General features: G+C 38.9%; 1 protein-coding gene across 15 annotated transcripts in view; it reads right to left on the bottom strand.

Annotated features, from left to right (window-relative positions):
- The window catches only part of nbeaa (neurobeachin a), an 894135-nt gene that overhangs the window by 511584 nt on the left and 367066 nt on the right, over nt 1-15485 (bottom strand). For 9 of the 15 annotated variants that reach the window (XM_039745777.1, XM_039745778.1, XM_039745781.1 and 6 more), the window contains exons 23-25: nt 9462-9679; nt 4147-4300; nt 3464-3487 (exon numbers count right to left, since the gene is read on the bottom strand). In XM_039745777.1, the coding sequence (XP_039601711.1) occupies nt 3464-3487; nt 4147-4300; nt 9462-9679 (396 nt within the window). The remainder of the gene's footprint in view (nt 1-3463; nt 3488-4146; nt 4301-9461; nt 9680-15485) is intronic. The other 6 variants (XM_039745780.1, XM_039745786.1, XM_039745789.1 and 3 more) reach the window with 2 other exon arrangements.

Below are 15485 nucleotides of genomic sequence, written 5' to 3'. Positions count from 1 at the left end.
TAAATCCACTGATTGATTCCTTTATAGAGTGAGGTAAATGCCAATCTTCTTCTTCTTTTTTTTTCGTCTGCTCCCGTTTGGGGTTGCCACAGCGGAACATCTTTTTCCCTATCTTTCTTTCTTCTGCATTTTGTTCTGTTACACTCATCACCTGCATGTCCTCTCTCACCACATCCGTCAACCTTCTTAAAGGCCTTCCTCTTTTCCTTTTCCCTGACAGCTCTATCCTTAGCATCCTTCTCCCAATATACCCAGCATCTCTCCTCTGCATATGTCCAAACCAACGCAAACTCGACTCTCTGACTTTGTCTCCCAACCGTCCATCTTGAGCTGATTTTCTAATGTAATAATTTCTAATCCTATCCATCCTTATCCAGTGCAAATTTTAACATCTTTAACTCTGCCACCTCCAGCTCTGTCACCTGTTTTCTGGTCAGTTCCACCGTCTCCAGCCCATATAACCTAGCTTTTTGCTGATACCAGTCTGTCACAAATCACTCCTGACACTCTTCTCCACCCATTCCACCCTGTCTGCACTCTCTTTTTCACTTCTCTTCCACAATCCCCATTACTCTGTACTGTTGATCCCAAGTATTTAATCTCATCAACCTTTGCCAACTCTACTCCTTGCATCCAGAGTCAGGTAAATGCCAATATATATATTATTTTGATAGTTATCTGCAGAATATGTACCTTAAGTCTCCATCACACAAATACATATGAAATTCAATGATGAAATACTACCTTACCACAGAGTGAAGGATGAACCTGTTTTACTGGCTCTGAAAAGCCTGTTTGTACACACACACATAAATATACATAAATATACAGTGCATCCGGAAAGTATTCACAGCACATCACTTTTTCCACATTTTGCTTTGTTACAGCCTTATTCCAAAATGGATTAAATTCATTTTTCTCCTCAGAATTCTACACACAACACCCCATAATGACAACGTGAAAAAAGTTTAATTGAGGTTTTTGCAAATTTATTAAAAATAAGAAAACTGAGAAATCACATGTACATAAGTATTCACAGCCTTTGCTCAATACTTTGTCGATGCACATTTGGCAGCAATTACAGCCTCAAGTCTTTTTGAATATGATGCCAAAAGCTTGGCACACCTATCCTTAGTCAGTTTCTCCCATTCCTCTTTGCAGCACCTCTCAAGCTCCATCAGGTTGGATGGGAAGCGTCGGTGCACAGCCATTTTAAGATCTTTCCAGAGATGTTCAATCGGATTCAAGTCTGGGCTCTGGCTGGGCCACTCAAGGACATTCACAGAGTTGTCCTGAAGCCACTCCTTTGATATCTTGGCTGTGTGCTTAGGGTCGTTGTCCTGCTGAAAGATGAACCGTCGCCCCAGTCTGAGGTCAAGAGCTCTGGAGCAGGTTTTCATCCAGGATGTCTCTGTACATTGCTGCAGTCATCTGTCCCTTTATCCTGACTAGTCTACCAGTTCCTGCCGCTGAGAAACATCCCCACAGCATGATGCTGCCACCACCATGCTTCACTATAGGGATGGTATTGACCTGGTGATGAGCGGTGCCAGGTTTCCTCCAAACGTGATGCCTGGCAATAACACAAAAGAGTTCAATCTTTGTCTCATCAGACCAGAGAATTTTATTTCTCATGGTCTGAGAGTCCTTCAAGTGCCTTTTGGCAAACTCCAGGTGGGCTGCCATGTGCCTTTTACTAAGGAGTGGCTTCAATCTGGCCACTCTACCATACAGGCCTGATTGGTGGATTGCTGCAAAGATAGTTGTCCTTCTGGAAGGTTCTCCTCTCACCACAGAGGACCTCTGGAGCTCTGACAGAGTGACCATCAGGTTATTGGTCACCTCCGTGACTAAGGCCCTTCTCCCCTGATCGCCCAGTTTAGGTGGCTGCCCAGCTCTAGGAAGAGTCCTGGTTGTTTCAAACTTCTTCCACTTACGGATGATGGAGGCCACTGTGCTCATTGGGACCTTCAAAGCAGCAGAAATTTTTCCGCAACCTTCCCCAGATTTATGCCTTGAGACAATCCTGTCTCAGAGGTCTACAGACAATTCCTTTGACTTCATGCTTGGTTTGTGCTCTGACATGAACTGTCAACTGTGGGACCTTCTATAGACAGGAGTGTGCCTTTCCAAATCATGTCCAATCAACTGAATTTACCACAGGTGGACTCCAATTAAGCTGCAGAAACATCTCAAGGATGATCAGGAGAAACAGGATGCACCTGAGCTCAATTTTGAGCTTCATGGCAAAGGCTGTGAATACTTATGTACATGTGCTTTCTCAATTTTTTTATTTTTAATAAATTTGCAAATACCTCAAACTTTTTTCACGTTGCCATTATGGGGTGTTGTGTATAAAATTCTGAGAAAGAAAATTAATTTAATCCATTTTGGAATAAGGCTGTAACACAACAAAATGTGGAAAAAGTAATGCGCTGTGAATACTTTCCGGATGCACTGTATATATACAGTGGAACCTCGAGATATGAGTTTAATTCGTTCCAGCACTGAGCTCGTATAGCGAAATTCTCGTATCTAGAACAAACTTACCCATTGAAAAATAATGGAAATCCAGTTAATTCGTTCCAAAAATATAAACACCCAAATAACACTGAAAAATATCAACATAAAAATCAATTTTCCTAACAAATAACACTGATAAAAAATTTATACTGTAGTTTACCTTTATGAAGAGTCCTGGCTGGCTTGAGGGAGACAATAGGGAGGTGGGGAGGAGGAAACGGGTTACTGTGGGGAAGGAGAGTCCCCCTCTGATTCAGGAAGGCTCTCTCGTGAAATAATTATTTTCACTTTAAATGCAAAAAAAATGATGAAATCACAAGTGCACAAACGCGTAGATCCTCACGCTACAGGAGAACAAGGAACATTGAGTGAGCTGACGGGCGGGCAGCGTCAGCTTGGGTGAATCCCTGAGTTGAGGTGGATCGGGAAACGTTTCACGCATACCCACAGCCTGACTCGTGGCTCGATACGCAAGCCAATGCTCATATTTAGATCCGAATTTTTCGCTCATACTTTCCTCGTATCTTAAATTTCTCGTATACAGAGCTGTTCGTATCTCGAGCTTCCACTGTATACACATACATACATACATACATACATACATATATATATATATATATACACATACATACATACATACATACATACAGTACATACATATATATATATATATATATATATATATATATATATATATATATATATATATATATATATATATATATATATATATATATATATATCTTATGGACTTAAACCATGTAGTAAGAAAAAAAATAATGAGGATAATAATAAAAAATAAGAAAAAACACACACAGTCGTACCATCTTGAAAGGGAAGGCAAGGCCTACATTGTAAATGTCAAATCATGTGCATGTCAATTACATTTATAACCAAAAACAGTAATATATATGTATATATAAATAAAACGGAAACTTACAGCAGTAATACTAACCTTAGAACCCTGGACATGCAACAGACATAACAAACAACAGAACACAACAACACAAGAAAAAAAAAGATAATTAAAATCAAAAGGAACTGCATTGTTTTAGTTAGGTAGTAAGTGCACAACCCTTCAAAGACTCTTTTTTTTATTTTTTATAAATGGATTACATTAAATATTCCAACACCAAAAACACAAAACTTAATTTACTACCAGACGTGGGCTCCAGGATTATTTTTTCACCATCAATATAAAATACAAATGCATAAATATGGCTCACATATGCACAACCAATAAGATGGTAAATTGTATTTAACATAAAATGTTTTAACAAAACATTTGGGGTGTACTTCAGGAAGGAAAATATTGAAAAGTTTATATTTTGTAAAGTGAACTGATTGATGTTTGTTTAGAGCTATAGTATTTATGAGATTCAGAGCATATAACTTGAAAATACTATAACCGGTAATATAATTTATAAGTGTAGTGCTTATTTACATTTTAAAACATATATGTTGAACATTTTAAAGGACAAGTCCACATTAATGCATTGTTACATGTTTTATGTGTACTGTACTGTAACCAAGTGTCCTTTTTTAATTTCTTAACAATTGCAGAGACACTGCTTGTCCACAAGATGGCACTATGGATCAATACATACAGATGATAATACTTACAGAAGGTGAAGTTGCTGCCGACAACAATGGTAGTATTCCTCCACAGGCAATTATTATATTGTCTACCATCTGAGAAATGAGGTGAATGGTATTATGTACAAAAATTATATTCTCATTACTGTTGACAAAATCCATCACAGACTTGGTAGAATGGCTGAAAAAAATACATAGAGACAAGTACAATGTTAGAATTGACATCAGGCATCAGGAGGCAGCGGCTCTAATCACTTCTGCACCATTCTACTTACTTACTTATGAAGGGTTAAAAAATAAAGAGAAATTACACCAATAACATACATTTTTTGTGATACATGTATTTCACCTATTTTGATTTCAATTTCAGATCAAATTACAGTGAACTATATGCCAATGGAAAATAAACCTTTGAATCTATACTTGAACATTTTCTAAGGAGAGGAAATGAATATAAGGCAACATCAAAGTCCGGATAAGGCGCCAGTTCACCACGTAATCAAAGGGTTCTTCTCCTGGTAGGATTATCCTTGACAAGTTGGACTATGAGTTTGGGTCAAACAAGAGTCACTCCAACTCACTTTTCATTATGGTAAATAATAAAAAACAAATTATGGTACACATGAAAACTAAGCAAACAAAAGTATACAAGGTCACTCTGGCTCAGCCCAAATGTTTTTTTTTTTTTTGTTATAAATCACTACCCACAAGATGAAAGATGGTGGTCAGGTACTCACCTCTTCTCATTAAAACTTAGGAATGTATGAGACAGATGCAGATGGACTAAAGCAGGGGTGTGAAACTCCTGGATCCTGGTGGGCCATAGTGGCGCCAGGTTTTCATTCCATTCACTTGCTTAATTAGTAACCAAATACTCTGGCTAATTTAACATACTTATTTTGCCTTAATTATAAATGACTTGCTTAATTGCTTTTTCCATAACCAGCATCTAAACAATAAATAGATATAAAGCAAGCCAACAGATGACAGGTTAATTCAGGGGTTTCAAACAGTCCAGGATAGCCATTATCTTCACTGCAACAAATCCCCTATTGAAACCTGGTGCTTAATGCTGTGACTTGTTCGTGTTCCCATTCTGCCACACTAGACATTTCCAAAACAGTTATTCTTTTTTCAGAGATCACTATCCAAATGCTGGGATTTACTTTTTTTATTTCACATATTTTATTGAGATATTTTATGAAAGGACGAAAGACGTGAATGGGAAAAAGGAAAAATTCTTTTAAGTTAGACTAGTACTTGATTGGCTACTGCTTTAAGAAAAAAATAAACAATTAAAATACAAGTCAATTAAAATTAAGGCAACATAGTATGTTTTATTTAGCATTAGTAATTAGTTACTAATGGAAAAAATGGCTTTAATGAAAGCTTGCAGCCACTACAGCACTCTAGGAACTAAGTTTAGCACCCCTGGACTACAACTTAACAATGGAAGCTGGTTTTCACATGTGGAGTGGGGAACAAACTGAAAATTTTGCGTGGAGACTGAAATACACTGCTAACTCTGGACCCAGAATTCTTGAATGATTATGAAACACTTGCCTGTGTTTTAAAATAAAACTATAACATTATAGTTTTCTGCGGTGGGCTGGCGCCCTGACCGGGGTTTGTTACTACCTTGCGCCCTGTGCTGTCTGGGATGGGCTCCAGCAGACCCCCGTGACCCTGTGTTAGGATATAGCGGGTTGGATAATGACTGAATGACATTATAATTTTTCCCTTAAATGTACCAGGGATGAATTCAACACTGTATTTTAGTAATCAATTTGTTGACATATTTCAGAAACAATAGATCGATTAATTAAATAATAGATAAGCAATGCGTTCAAAGAATAAAATGTGAGTCAGTCTTTCAATTTAGCATTAAGGATGAAAGCAGATGGCATCAATGAATTTATCATATTTATTTCTGCATTACATAAAACACAGTCCCTGAATCTGGGACTTTAGGCTTGAGATGTAATTACTGGCTCCACGGCCTGGACATGCTTCATTTATCCAAATCCAAAAAACACAGATATGAAGGCAATAACAGTTTAGATGAAACACAAATACAGTATTTAGAGCAAATCTGAATAGGTCTGTAAAACAATGATCTCTGCAGGATAGAAAAAGGTTTGTCATTAACACGCAACATGAACAAAACAATGAAGCTTTTACTATGTGTATACCATAAAAAGAGTAGTTAATTACTGCAGGTATATGAAGAAGTATGTGCCCCCTTCCTGAATTTCTTTATCATTTCAAATTTTTGACATTATATTCAAGTGTACAAATGAATTTTAATGTTGGATAAAAGAGCACCTGGGTGAATAATAATGTATGATTTTAATGTTTTAATGAACAAAGTTTTCTCTCACCAAAAAGTAATTGATCCTAACCAATTAAAGCAATTAAAGAGATTAGAGCCAGCTGACTGCACACATCCAGACTTCAATACACCCACCCCTGCCTAATGTACACCTCACTTGTTTTGATCCTAACCATCAGTGTCAAGTTCCCCCTGCACAATTATTCAACAAGAGAGAGAGATAGAGAGAGAGAGAGATAGAGAGAGAGAGAGAGAGAGAGAGAGAGATAGAGAGAGAGAGAGAGAGAGAGAGAGAGATAGAGAGAGAGATAGAGAGAGAGATAGAGAGACAGATAGAGAGATAGATAGAGAGAGAGAGAGAGAGAGAGAGGGGTTAGGAGCACACGCTGATAGAGCCCATTGCCGCACCCACCACATGACAAACCAACTCAGGATCCCAGAATATTACTCAAGTGCAGCCATGCAACGGGTGACACCTCAGCACCACACTAGTTCAGATGGTATGGAACAGGGTGGGGTTTTTTTATGGTGGCTGGAGTGCCAATTCTGCCACCAACCCCTAGGTTTTTCAAATCAAATCAAATCAAAATCTTTATTGTCATTGTAGCAATGAGACATTGTACAACAAAATGTTTAGGTGCAATTTTCCAGTGCAGAAAAAAATAAAATAAAAACAAAACACAATTACTCAAGTTACAACTAAAGGGAATAAAGTATGTATCCAAAATTGTCCATAACAGCAGAACAATGTTTTCCACTCATTCATACATGCATACATTATAGTGCACTTGTCCCTTATCTAATGTTAATTTAGAATGAAGGTCAGATTGACCACTTAGCAGCATTCAGCATGGTGATGAAGAAGCAAAATTAAAGTTTTTATTTTCCAACCTGCTAGCAGGCGACTGCCAGCATTCTTTATGTTTAAGCAGCACCGCGCCCCTGTTGCTTTTTAAATTAAATAGAGTTGGCCGGTTTTGAGCGTCAACTGGATGATAACACACATACAAGACCGCAAAACAAGCACATTAGTGAGTCTTTATTGTTTGTTAATTTATTTTTATTTTTAAAGTTGTGTTTTTTTAATTATGTTTATCTCAAACAATAAAAAAAAACACTTTATTTTCCTCCTGGGCAACGCTGGGTATGTCAGCTAGTATAATATATTACAGCTTTGAAAATCTTTTTGTCAGAAATTACATTCTGTGTCACAGTTTATTTAATAGTGTGGAGTCATTGGTTTATAATAAGAGCTGAAAACTGACTGGAATTATGTTAATGCTACATGTATGATTAAACAAAAATGTAAAGCAACTAACATGTTTTAAAAACACATATAAATCCAGACATTTTTCACTTAATTTATATTAGAATGTAGTGTAGGGGCTAATGTTAGGATTATAACATACCTTTCTTTTGTACTCCGTGTCTAATCCTTTAAACATTAAATTTCAACATTAAACCCAAGACACATTATGTTATGTTTATGGGTTTGTCCTTATGTTATAAATGCCTAAATACAGTATTTGATATTTGAAAATAGGCTTTGTTGTTCTGTTTGTTCCACATACATGTTTATGATAAAGTAAAATTAATTTTAATGGGTTGCTACCTCTTTGCTTGTTAAATTTAAGTTTTAGTGAGAACTTTATTTTAATTGATAAAAGTTGTAATGTCTGGATTGATGTTCTCCACTCATTTGGCTGAACAATATAGTACAGTTTAAAGATAGATAGATAGATAGATAGATAGATAGATAGATAGATAGATAGATAGATAGATAGATAGATAGATAGATAGATAATCTTTTACTCCCTTATACTGTATAAGGAGGTATATTTTCAGCATGGAAGATAAAGCACTGGGGCGGCACGGTGGTGCAGTGGTAGCGCTGCTGCCTCGCAGTTAGGAGACCTGGGTTCGCTTCCCGGGTCCTCCCTGCGTGGAGTTTGCATGTTCTCCCCGTGTCTGCGTGGGTTTCCTCCAGTTTCCTCCCACAATCCAAAGACATGCAGGTTAGGTGGATTGGCGATTCTAAATTGGCCCTAGTGTGTGCTTGGTGTGTTTGTGTGTGTCCTGCGGTGGGTTGGCACCCACCAGGATTGGTTCCTGCCTTGTGCCCTGTGTTGGCTGGGATTGGCTCCAGCAGACCCCGTGACCCTGTATTCGGATTCAGCGGGTTAGAAAATGGATGGATGGATGGAGATAAAGCACTGTAAAACAAAATGAGTTGTGTCAGTTCTAACATTTGTTTCCTATTTTTTCTTATTTTAATTCCATGCAGAGCATCAATGAACACATACTACAGTGATAACTAATATGGTAAAACCTTGCCAGATCCTAGATGAACTAGGTTTTGACCTGGAGAGGAGTAGATGAATAACATTAACTGAAAATTCACAGAGAACACAGAGAAATTGCAACTTTTATGGTACTTCCTGTATCAGAGGATGAGTCATTTGGATTCTGCCTGCGTTTGCATTAGTTAAAAATCTATTTCTGGCATTTGTATAAGATAGATTTATTTTAAAAGACAAATGAATCTGATTCAGTAGCAGAGTTATATGCATTTCACCCAGCAGAAGCATCACTTTCTTCAACATGTGATATGATAAAAAAAAAATAATTTTCTAATGATCTGATTAGTTCATATGCATAACCAATCAATACAATGAGCAATCAATAAATGTCACAGTACATCTTCAATTAAAAATTTTATTGTGGTATACATAGTATGCCCCACTAATACAAATATTGTTGTATTATGGAACTGATCTAAATCAGGACATCAGTCCAAAACTAAGAACACTTGACTGTTTGCTCACAAATGTTCCTGTTTGTCGTGGGCCAGTTCTGAGTTGCCTGAAAAAGTAGAACAGCCTCCCCTAAAGAAAACTCCTACCAACTTAAAAAGCAGAGGGATGAAGCTGGGAGTCAATGTAGGATAAAACAGTGTAAGAATTAATGCAACCATGCTGTTTCTCTTCTGATAGATTTATATAAATCTTACCTTCTCCAAACATGAACATCGGTTTCCAAAGCAAACAGCAAATCAGTTAAAAGTCTCTGGTGCATTGGTGACCACTTAAATTCAGGGATACGAAACATAGTAGTGCGAGGACCAGGGCTAAATTGTCTTCTTTGTTCTTCGGTCATTGGCATTCCTCTGAAACCCAAATCAACTCTCAGATCCCTTTCCACCTGGCTTCCTGATCTGCCTTGGACAGCCTAGAATAACAAATGGGTAAGAAGCTCAATTTATGAAGAGTTTTATCTGTAAAATGCAAAATATTTAAAAAGACCTAAATGTCCTCAAAGATGAAAGTAAAAATCATCGAACAGTATATTCATGCAGCTTAAGATTTTACAGATTTTTTTCTTGAAGAAAAATCTATTGGTGGTGGATGTAATGAAATTTCTATTTCATTTTACTTGTGTGGTGGATTTTTGTGGCTGATTACTATGAGTAACCTTACACTCTGCCAAAGGCAGATTCCCATAGGATATTGTCAAGTCATAGAAATGTAGCCACCAGGCAAAACAGGACAAGCAAAGATGAAACCTGGGATCAGGTAAACCAGGAAAAAGCCTGAAAATGAACTCCAGATATGATTTTAAATGGTCAAAGATTGACAGGAGGAAGATGCCAGCATCTCAATACTGATGAGACAACAGAAGAAAAAGGAGGGAAGAGTGAGGGGAAAAAAAAGAAACACCCGAATGGTAAAGATACTGAAAATATGGCATGTAAGTTACCACACCGTTGCCTTCTCTATAGCTCCTTCCATCTCTGCAAACTAAAAACTCTCCACCTTAGTAAAAGTTCCTTACACTATGGTACATTTGTAAAGATGAGGGTGACTTTTGCAAAGTTTCGTCGTCATTGACAGAGGATACTGTGATGGTCTGGGTTGTGGTCCATGGTCCTGGTTGTATTTGGGGAGCGTCTTGCACCTGAATCGTCAATACTATAACCAAGATGAGTCAGGCAAATGAGGACACATGCATTCAAGACAAAGGGTAGGTGCAAAAGTGAAAGGTGCTTTTATTTAAAACACTCAAAAACTAATCAGAGACTGTCCAAATAAATAAGGCAGTGTATTCTTCACCCATAAATAAACAAACAAACAATCTGTAAAAAAGTGAACTGTGGAGGTAAAAATCCAGAATATGTAAATCCATAAAACTGTTGTTAAAACATGGCAGGAATCGTCTCTAAAAATCTCAGTCCCAGGTGCTTCTTTTTAAAACTGATGTCTCCTTTACTGACCCCACACAGAGCCTTGCAGTAGAGGAGATGTTTAACTGACAGGCATAGCCAACCTTCTCTTCTAGGTCCAGGTCCCTACTGCTCCAAGGATATCAGTAGGGTGCCAACACTAAACCTTGTGTCTCTGAAGCTCAAGTCCCTGTGGCTGTCTCAAGACCCAAGCCAAGCCTCCCCAACTCCTGCTGCCTCTCTCTAGACTTACATGGCAGAGTCACTTAAAAAACAGGTCACTCCAACTCCCTGAACCGCTCAGCTGGAGTGAACCTATTCAGCCCTTAAGCTCTCTTAATCTCTCTTCTGTTCCTACCTTCTTCTCTCTCTTTCCCCTTTAACCTCCACTCTTTCATCCATCTAGCCTCTCTGCCATGCAGGTTCCTCTTACATTTGCCTGCCTAATTAGGTACATGTGAGCTGCTCCCTCAGTGGCACCATTTAGGCACTTGACTGATCAGCCTGCCTCTGCATGAATATGTGAAGTGATCATCCAGCATTTTAATTAACCATGGAGCAAAACATACTTGCACACACCCAGCCCAAGAGGAGCATGTACATTTTGGGGCACAATGATTTATTTAAAATTTGCTTCACACCACGGACCATTTATCATAGATACCCATTCTCATGTTGTTGAGAGGGATCTCAATCAAGCAAGGAATAGACCTCATAATTTTTACTCTAAAAGGAACAACTATAATGAAATCAGCTTCTCAAAGGTCTTACCATTCCACTCTAACTCTCCCAGGTCAGGTCAGGTCAGGTTGGTAAGCATGCACTGCTACAGCGCATTGCCAAACCCACCACACGACGAAACAGCTCAGGATCCCGGTTGGCAACCCCACAGCGAGACACACAGTTCAATCCCACCCTCCAGAAATGACCCTCTACCTGCTGAAGCCAGGTGTTAAGTGGGCTTCCCCTTGGCCTGGTCCAGACACTTGGGTCCACAGCAATGAGGATACTGTGAGCCGGATCACCCTTGAGGAATTGCGCACATGGCCGTAGTGCTGTAACTGATGCTACCTCATAATGCAGGTAATGTGCCTCATTCGGGACTCCGTGAGCAAGTGCTCATTTGACACAAAGTCAAACCAGCGCTACCCAAGGATTCTTCAAAGAGACACAGCACCAAAGGAGTCCAGTGTTCGTCTTAGGTCACTGGATACCGTCCGCGTTTCACAACCATATAGCAAGACAGGAAGCACAAACACTCTAAAGACTTGGACCTTTGTCCTTTTGCATAGATATCAGGAGCGCCATACACCCCTTTCCAGCGACCTCATGACCCCCCATGCTCTTCCAATCCGTCAACTGACTTCACAGGAAGAGTCACCAGAGACATGGATGTCACTGCCAAGGTAAGTAAACCTCTCAACAAGGTTGACACTCTCTCCGCAGACAGACACACTGCTGATGGCTGTGCCCAAGAAGTTATTAAAGGCCTGGATCTTGGTCTTTATCAGGACACTCGCAAGCCCAAAAACTCAGACTCTTTGGTTACCTTGGCTAGCTCTACCACAGGTCTTTAAATAAACTGTCCCTATTTAGCAGATATTCTTCAATTGGAGCCTTTTATCCTAACCCTCCCTTGATCTCCTTCCGTCAAACACCTAACCTGTGTAAACTTCTCCTCTACAGCTCACTTCACAGGTGACAGCCACATTACCCACCTGGAAGTTTGAGCTGTAACAGGAGCTGCTGTGTCACTTGCAAATATGTCAGCAACAATACCAATATAAATTGTTCCTCTGTTAAAATCAATATTAATAACGGGCCTCTTACCAGTCTAAAAAATGTATTTGCTGTATTTCTTTTAGGAATTTCCCAGCCTTCTACACAGGTGAAACATGGAGTCAGCTAACAGACTGTTGCAGATAGTATGTTCAGTCTGTTAAAACTGCAGACCTTAAAAAGCCTATTGTAGAACAGTTCACATTCCATGATCAAGACCATACTGACATCTCTGTTTGTGCTCTTAACTGTGCTTTAAAGACCCTTTTCAAAGAAAAACAGAAGAAGCTAAGTTCATTCTCACAATGGGACTACTTACAGTGCATCCGGAAAGTATTCACAGCGCATCACTTTTTCCACATTTTGTTACGTTACAGCCTTATTCCAAAATGGATTAAATTCATTTTTTTCCTCAGAATTCTACACACAACACCCCATAATGAGAACATGAAAAGTTTACTTGAGGTTTTTGCAAATTTATTAAAAATAAAAAAAATTGAGAAAGCACATGTACATACAGTAAGTATTCACAGCCTTTGCCATGAAGCTCAGTTTCTCCTGATCATCCTTGAGATGTTTCTGCAGCTTAATTGGAGTCCACTTGTGGTAAATTCAGTTGATTGGACATGATTTGGAAAGGCACACACCTGTCTATATAAGGTCCCACAGTTGACAGCTCATGTCAGAGCACAAACCAAGCATGAAGTCAAAGGAATTGTCTGTAGACCTCTGAGACAGGATTGTCTCAAGGCATAAATCTGGGGAAGGTTACAGAAACATTTTTGCTGCTTTGATGGTCCCAATGAGCACAGTGGCCTCCATCATGCGTAAGTGGAAGAAGTTCAAAACCACCAGGACTCTTCCTAGAGCTGGCTGGCCATCTAAACTGTGCAAACGGGGCAGAAGGGCCTTAGTCAGGGAGGTGACCAAGAACCCAATGGTCACTCTGTCAGAGCTCCAGAGGTCCTCTGTGGAGAGAGGAGAACTTTCCAGAAGGACAACTATCTCTGCAGCAATCTACCAATCAGGCCTGTATGGTAGAGTGGCCAGACCGAAGCCACTCCTTAGTAAAAGGCACATGGTAGCCCGCCTGGAGTTTGCTAAAAGGCACCTAAAGGACTCTTAGACCATGAGAAACAAAATTCTCTGGTCTGATGTGACAAAGATTGAACTCTTTGGTGTGAATGCCAGACGTCACGTTTGGAGGAAACCAGGCACCGCTCATAACAAGGTCAATACCATCCCTACAGTGAAGCATGGTGGTGGCAGCATCATGCTGTGGGGATGTTTTTCAGTGGCAGGAACTGGGAGACTAGTCAGGATAAAGGGATAGATGACTGCAGCCATGTACAGAGACATCCTGGATGAAAACCTGCTCCAGAGCGCTCTTGAGCTTAGACTGGGGTGACGGTTCATCTTTCAGCAGGACAACGACCCTAAGCACACAGCCAAGATATCAAAGGAGTGGCATCAGGACAACTCTGTGAATGTCCTTGAGTGGCCCAGCCAGAGCCCAAACTTGAATCCGATTGAACATCTCTAGAGAGATCTTAAAATGGCTGTGCACCGACGCTTCCCATCCAACCTGATGGAGCTTGAGAGGTGCTGCAAAGAGGAATGGGCAAAACTGGCCAAGGATAGGTGTGCCAAGCTTGTGGCATCATATTCAAAAAGACTTGAGGCTGTAATTGCTGCCAAAGGTACATGTGATTTCTCAGTTTTTTTATTTTTAATAAATTTGCAAAAACCTCAAGTAAACTTTTTTCACGTTGTCATTATGGGGTGTTGTGTGTAGAATTTTGAGGAAAAAAATGAATTTAATCCATTTTGGAATAAGGCTGTAAAATAACAAAATGTAGAAAAAGTGATGCGCTGTGAATACTTTCCGGATGCACTGTATTTCTCCAGGTCATAATGACTTTTTAATCTCTCCCTTCATTTGCTCTAATGGCAGCTTTCTCACCTACCCCTTACCTTTTCTCCTTTCACATGCCCTGGCTTTGTTCTTCCTATATATTTACCTACTTTTTCCTTTTCAGTTGCACATCTAATGAAGGCTATACAGCCGCAATGTTACGTCTTTTTACCTTCTTTTCCTTTCAGTGAGGAAATAACCTTTAATCGTAAAAGCTTTTTTTAGTAACTTTTTCTCCAGCCAAGAGAACTTCATACACCAGACTGCTAATCACCTTCCTTTATTTGATTTTATTTTTCACAACACCTTTCTGCAGAGATAGGATAATGTTAGGCTATGCTTATTTTTTTATCATGGATGGAATGTGAAGGTGCAAATTCAAAATAGAAAGCAACAAGTACAAAATGTGAGCTCAGCTCCCTAGAGCTCTGAGGCAGCAAAGTCATCATCCATAGTTTCAGAAAAAAACTGTATACTTTATAATATAGAAAAGGAATGGCCATATAAAATAATGTCATGCTGCATGGTATGTACTGCAACATGTGACTTGAATTAAAAATCATCATATTATTTGAATTTAAACCACATTTTTTGACTTTAACAAATACCTTTTAGCTGCAAACAACTTCAGAGTGAAACCAAAGCAAGAAACTGTTTGTGGTTCACTTAAGAAATAGCTTCAATAACAAACATATAAAACTCGTAATAAAGGTAGTCAGGAATGCTGCGGGCAATGGGTAATTAAATGTGATGGGACTGATCTGAAACCACATGGAGCAGTCTTTATGCATTAACTTAACTTCCACTTGGTTCATATTTCTACAAGACACAACTCCACAAATTGAGTTTAAATGATGGATGACTTAGATTCTATCTATCAACCTTTGACTTCACATCATTGTTTCCAAATGAATGGTTATCATGACATAAAGGAAGGCAGACAGCAGGAATTTAATTTGTCTGATGTGTCCACTACACAAATGACACTACTTGTAGTAATATACTTTGAACATATTATCCTGATGCATTAAAGACACACACACACACAACAGATTGAAAATGCAATTACAGGGTTTTAAATTAATGAAAATTCTATTAATAATATGATTATGTTGAAAGAA

The sequence above is a fragment of the Polypterus senegalus genome, chromosome 2 (assembly GCF_016835505.1).
Source record: "Polypterus senegalus isolate Bchr_013 chromosome 2, ASM1683550v1, whole genome shotgun sequence".
Lineage (NCBI taxonomy): Eukaryota > Metazoa > Chordata > Cladistia > Polypteriformes > Polypteridae > Polypterus > Polypterus senegalus.
The sequence above is the reverse complement of the archived record's forward strand: the minus strand, read 5'-3'. Positions and strand labels throughout refer to the sequence as shown.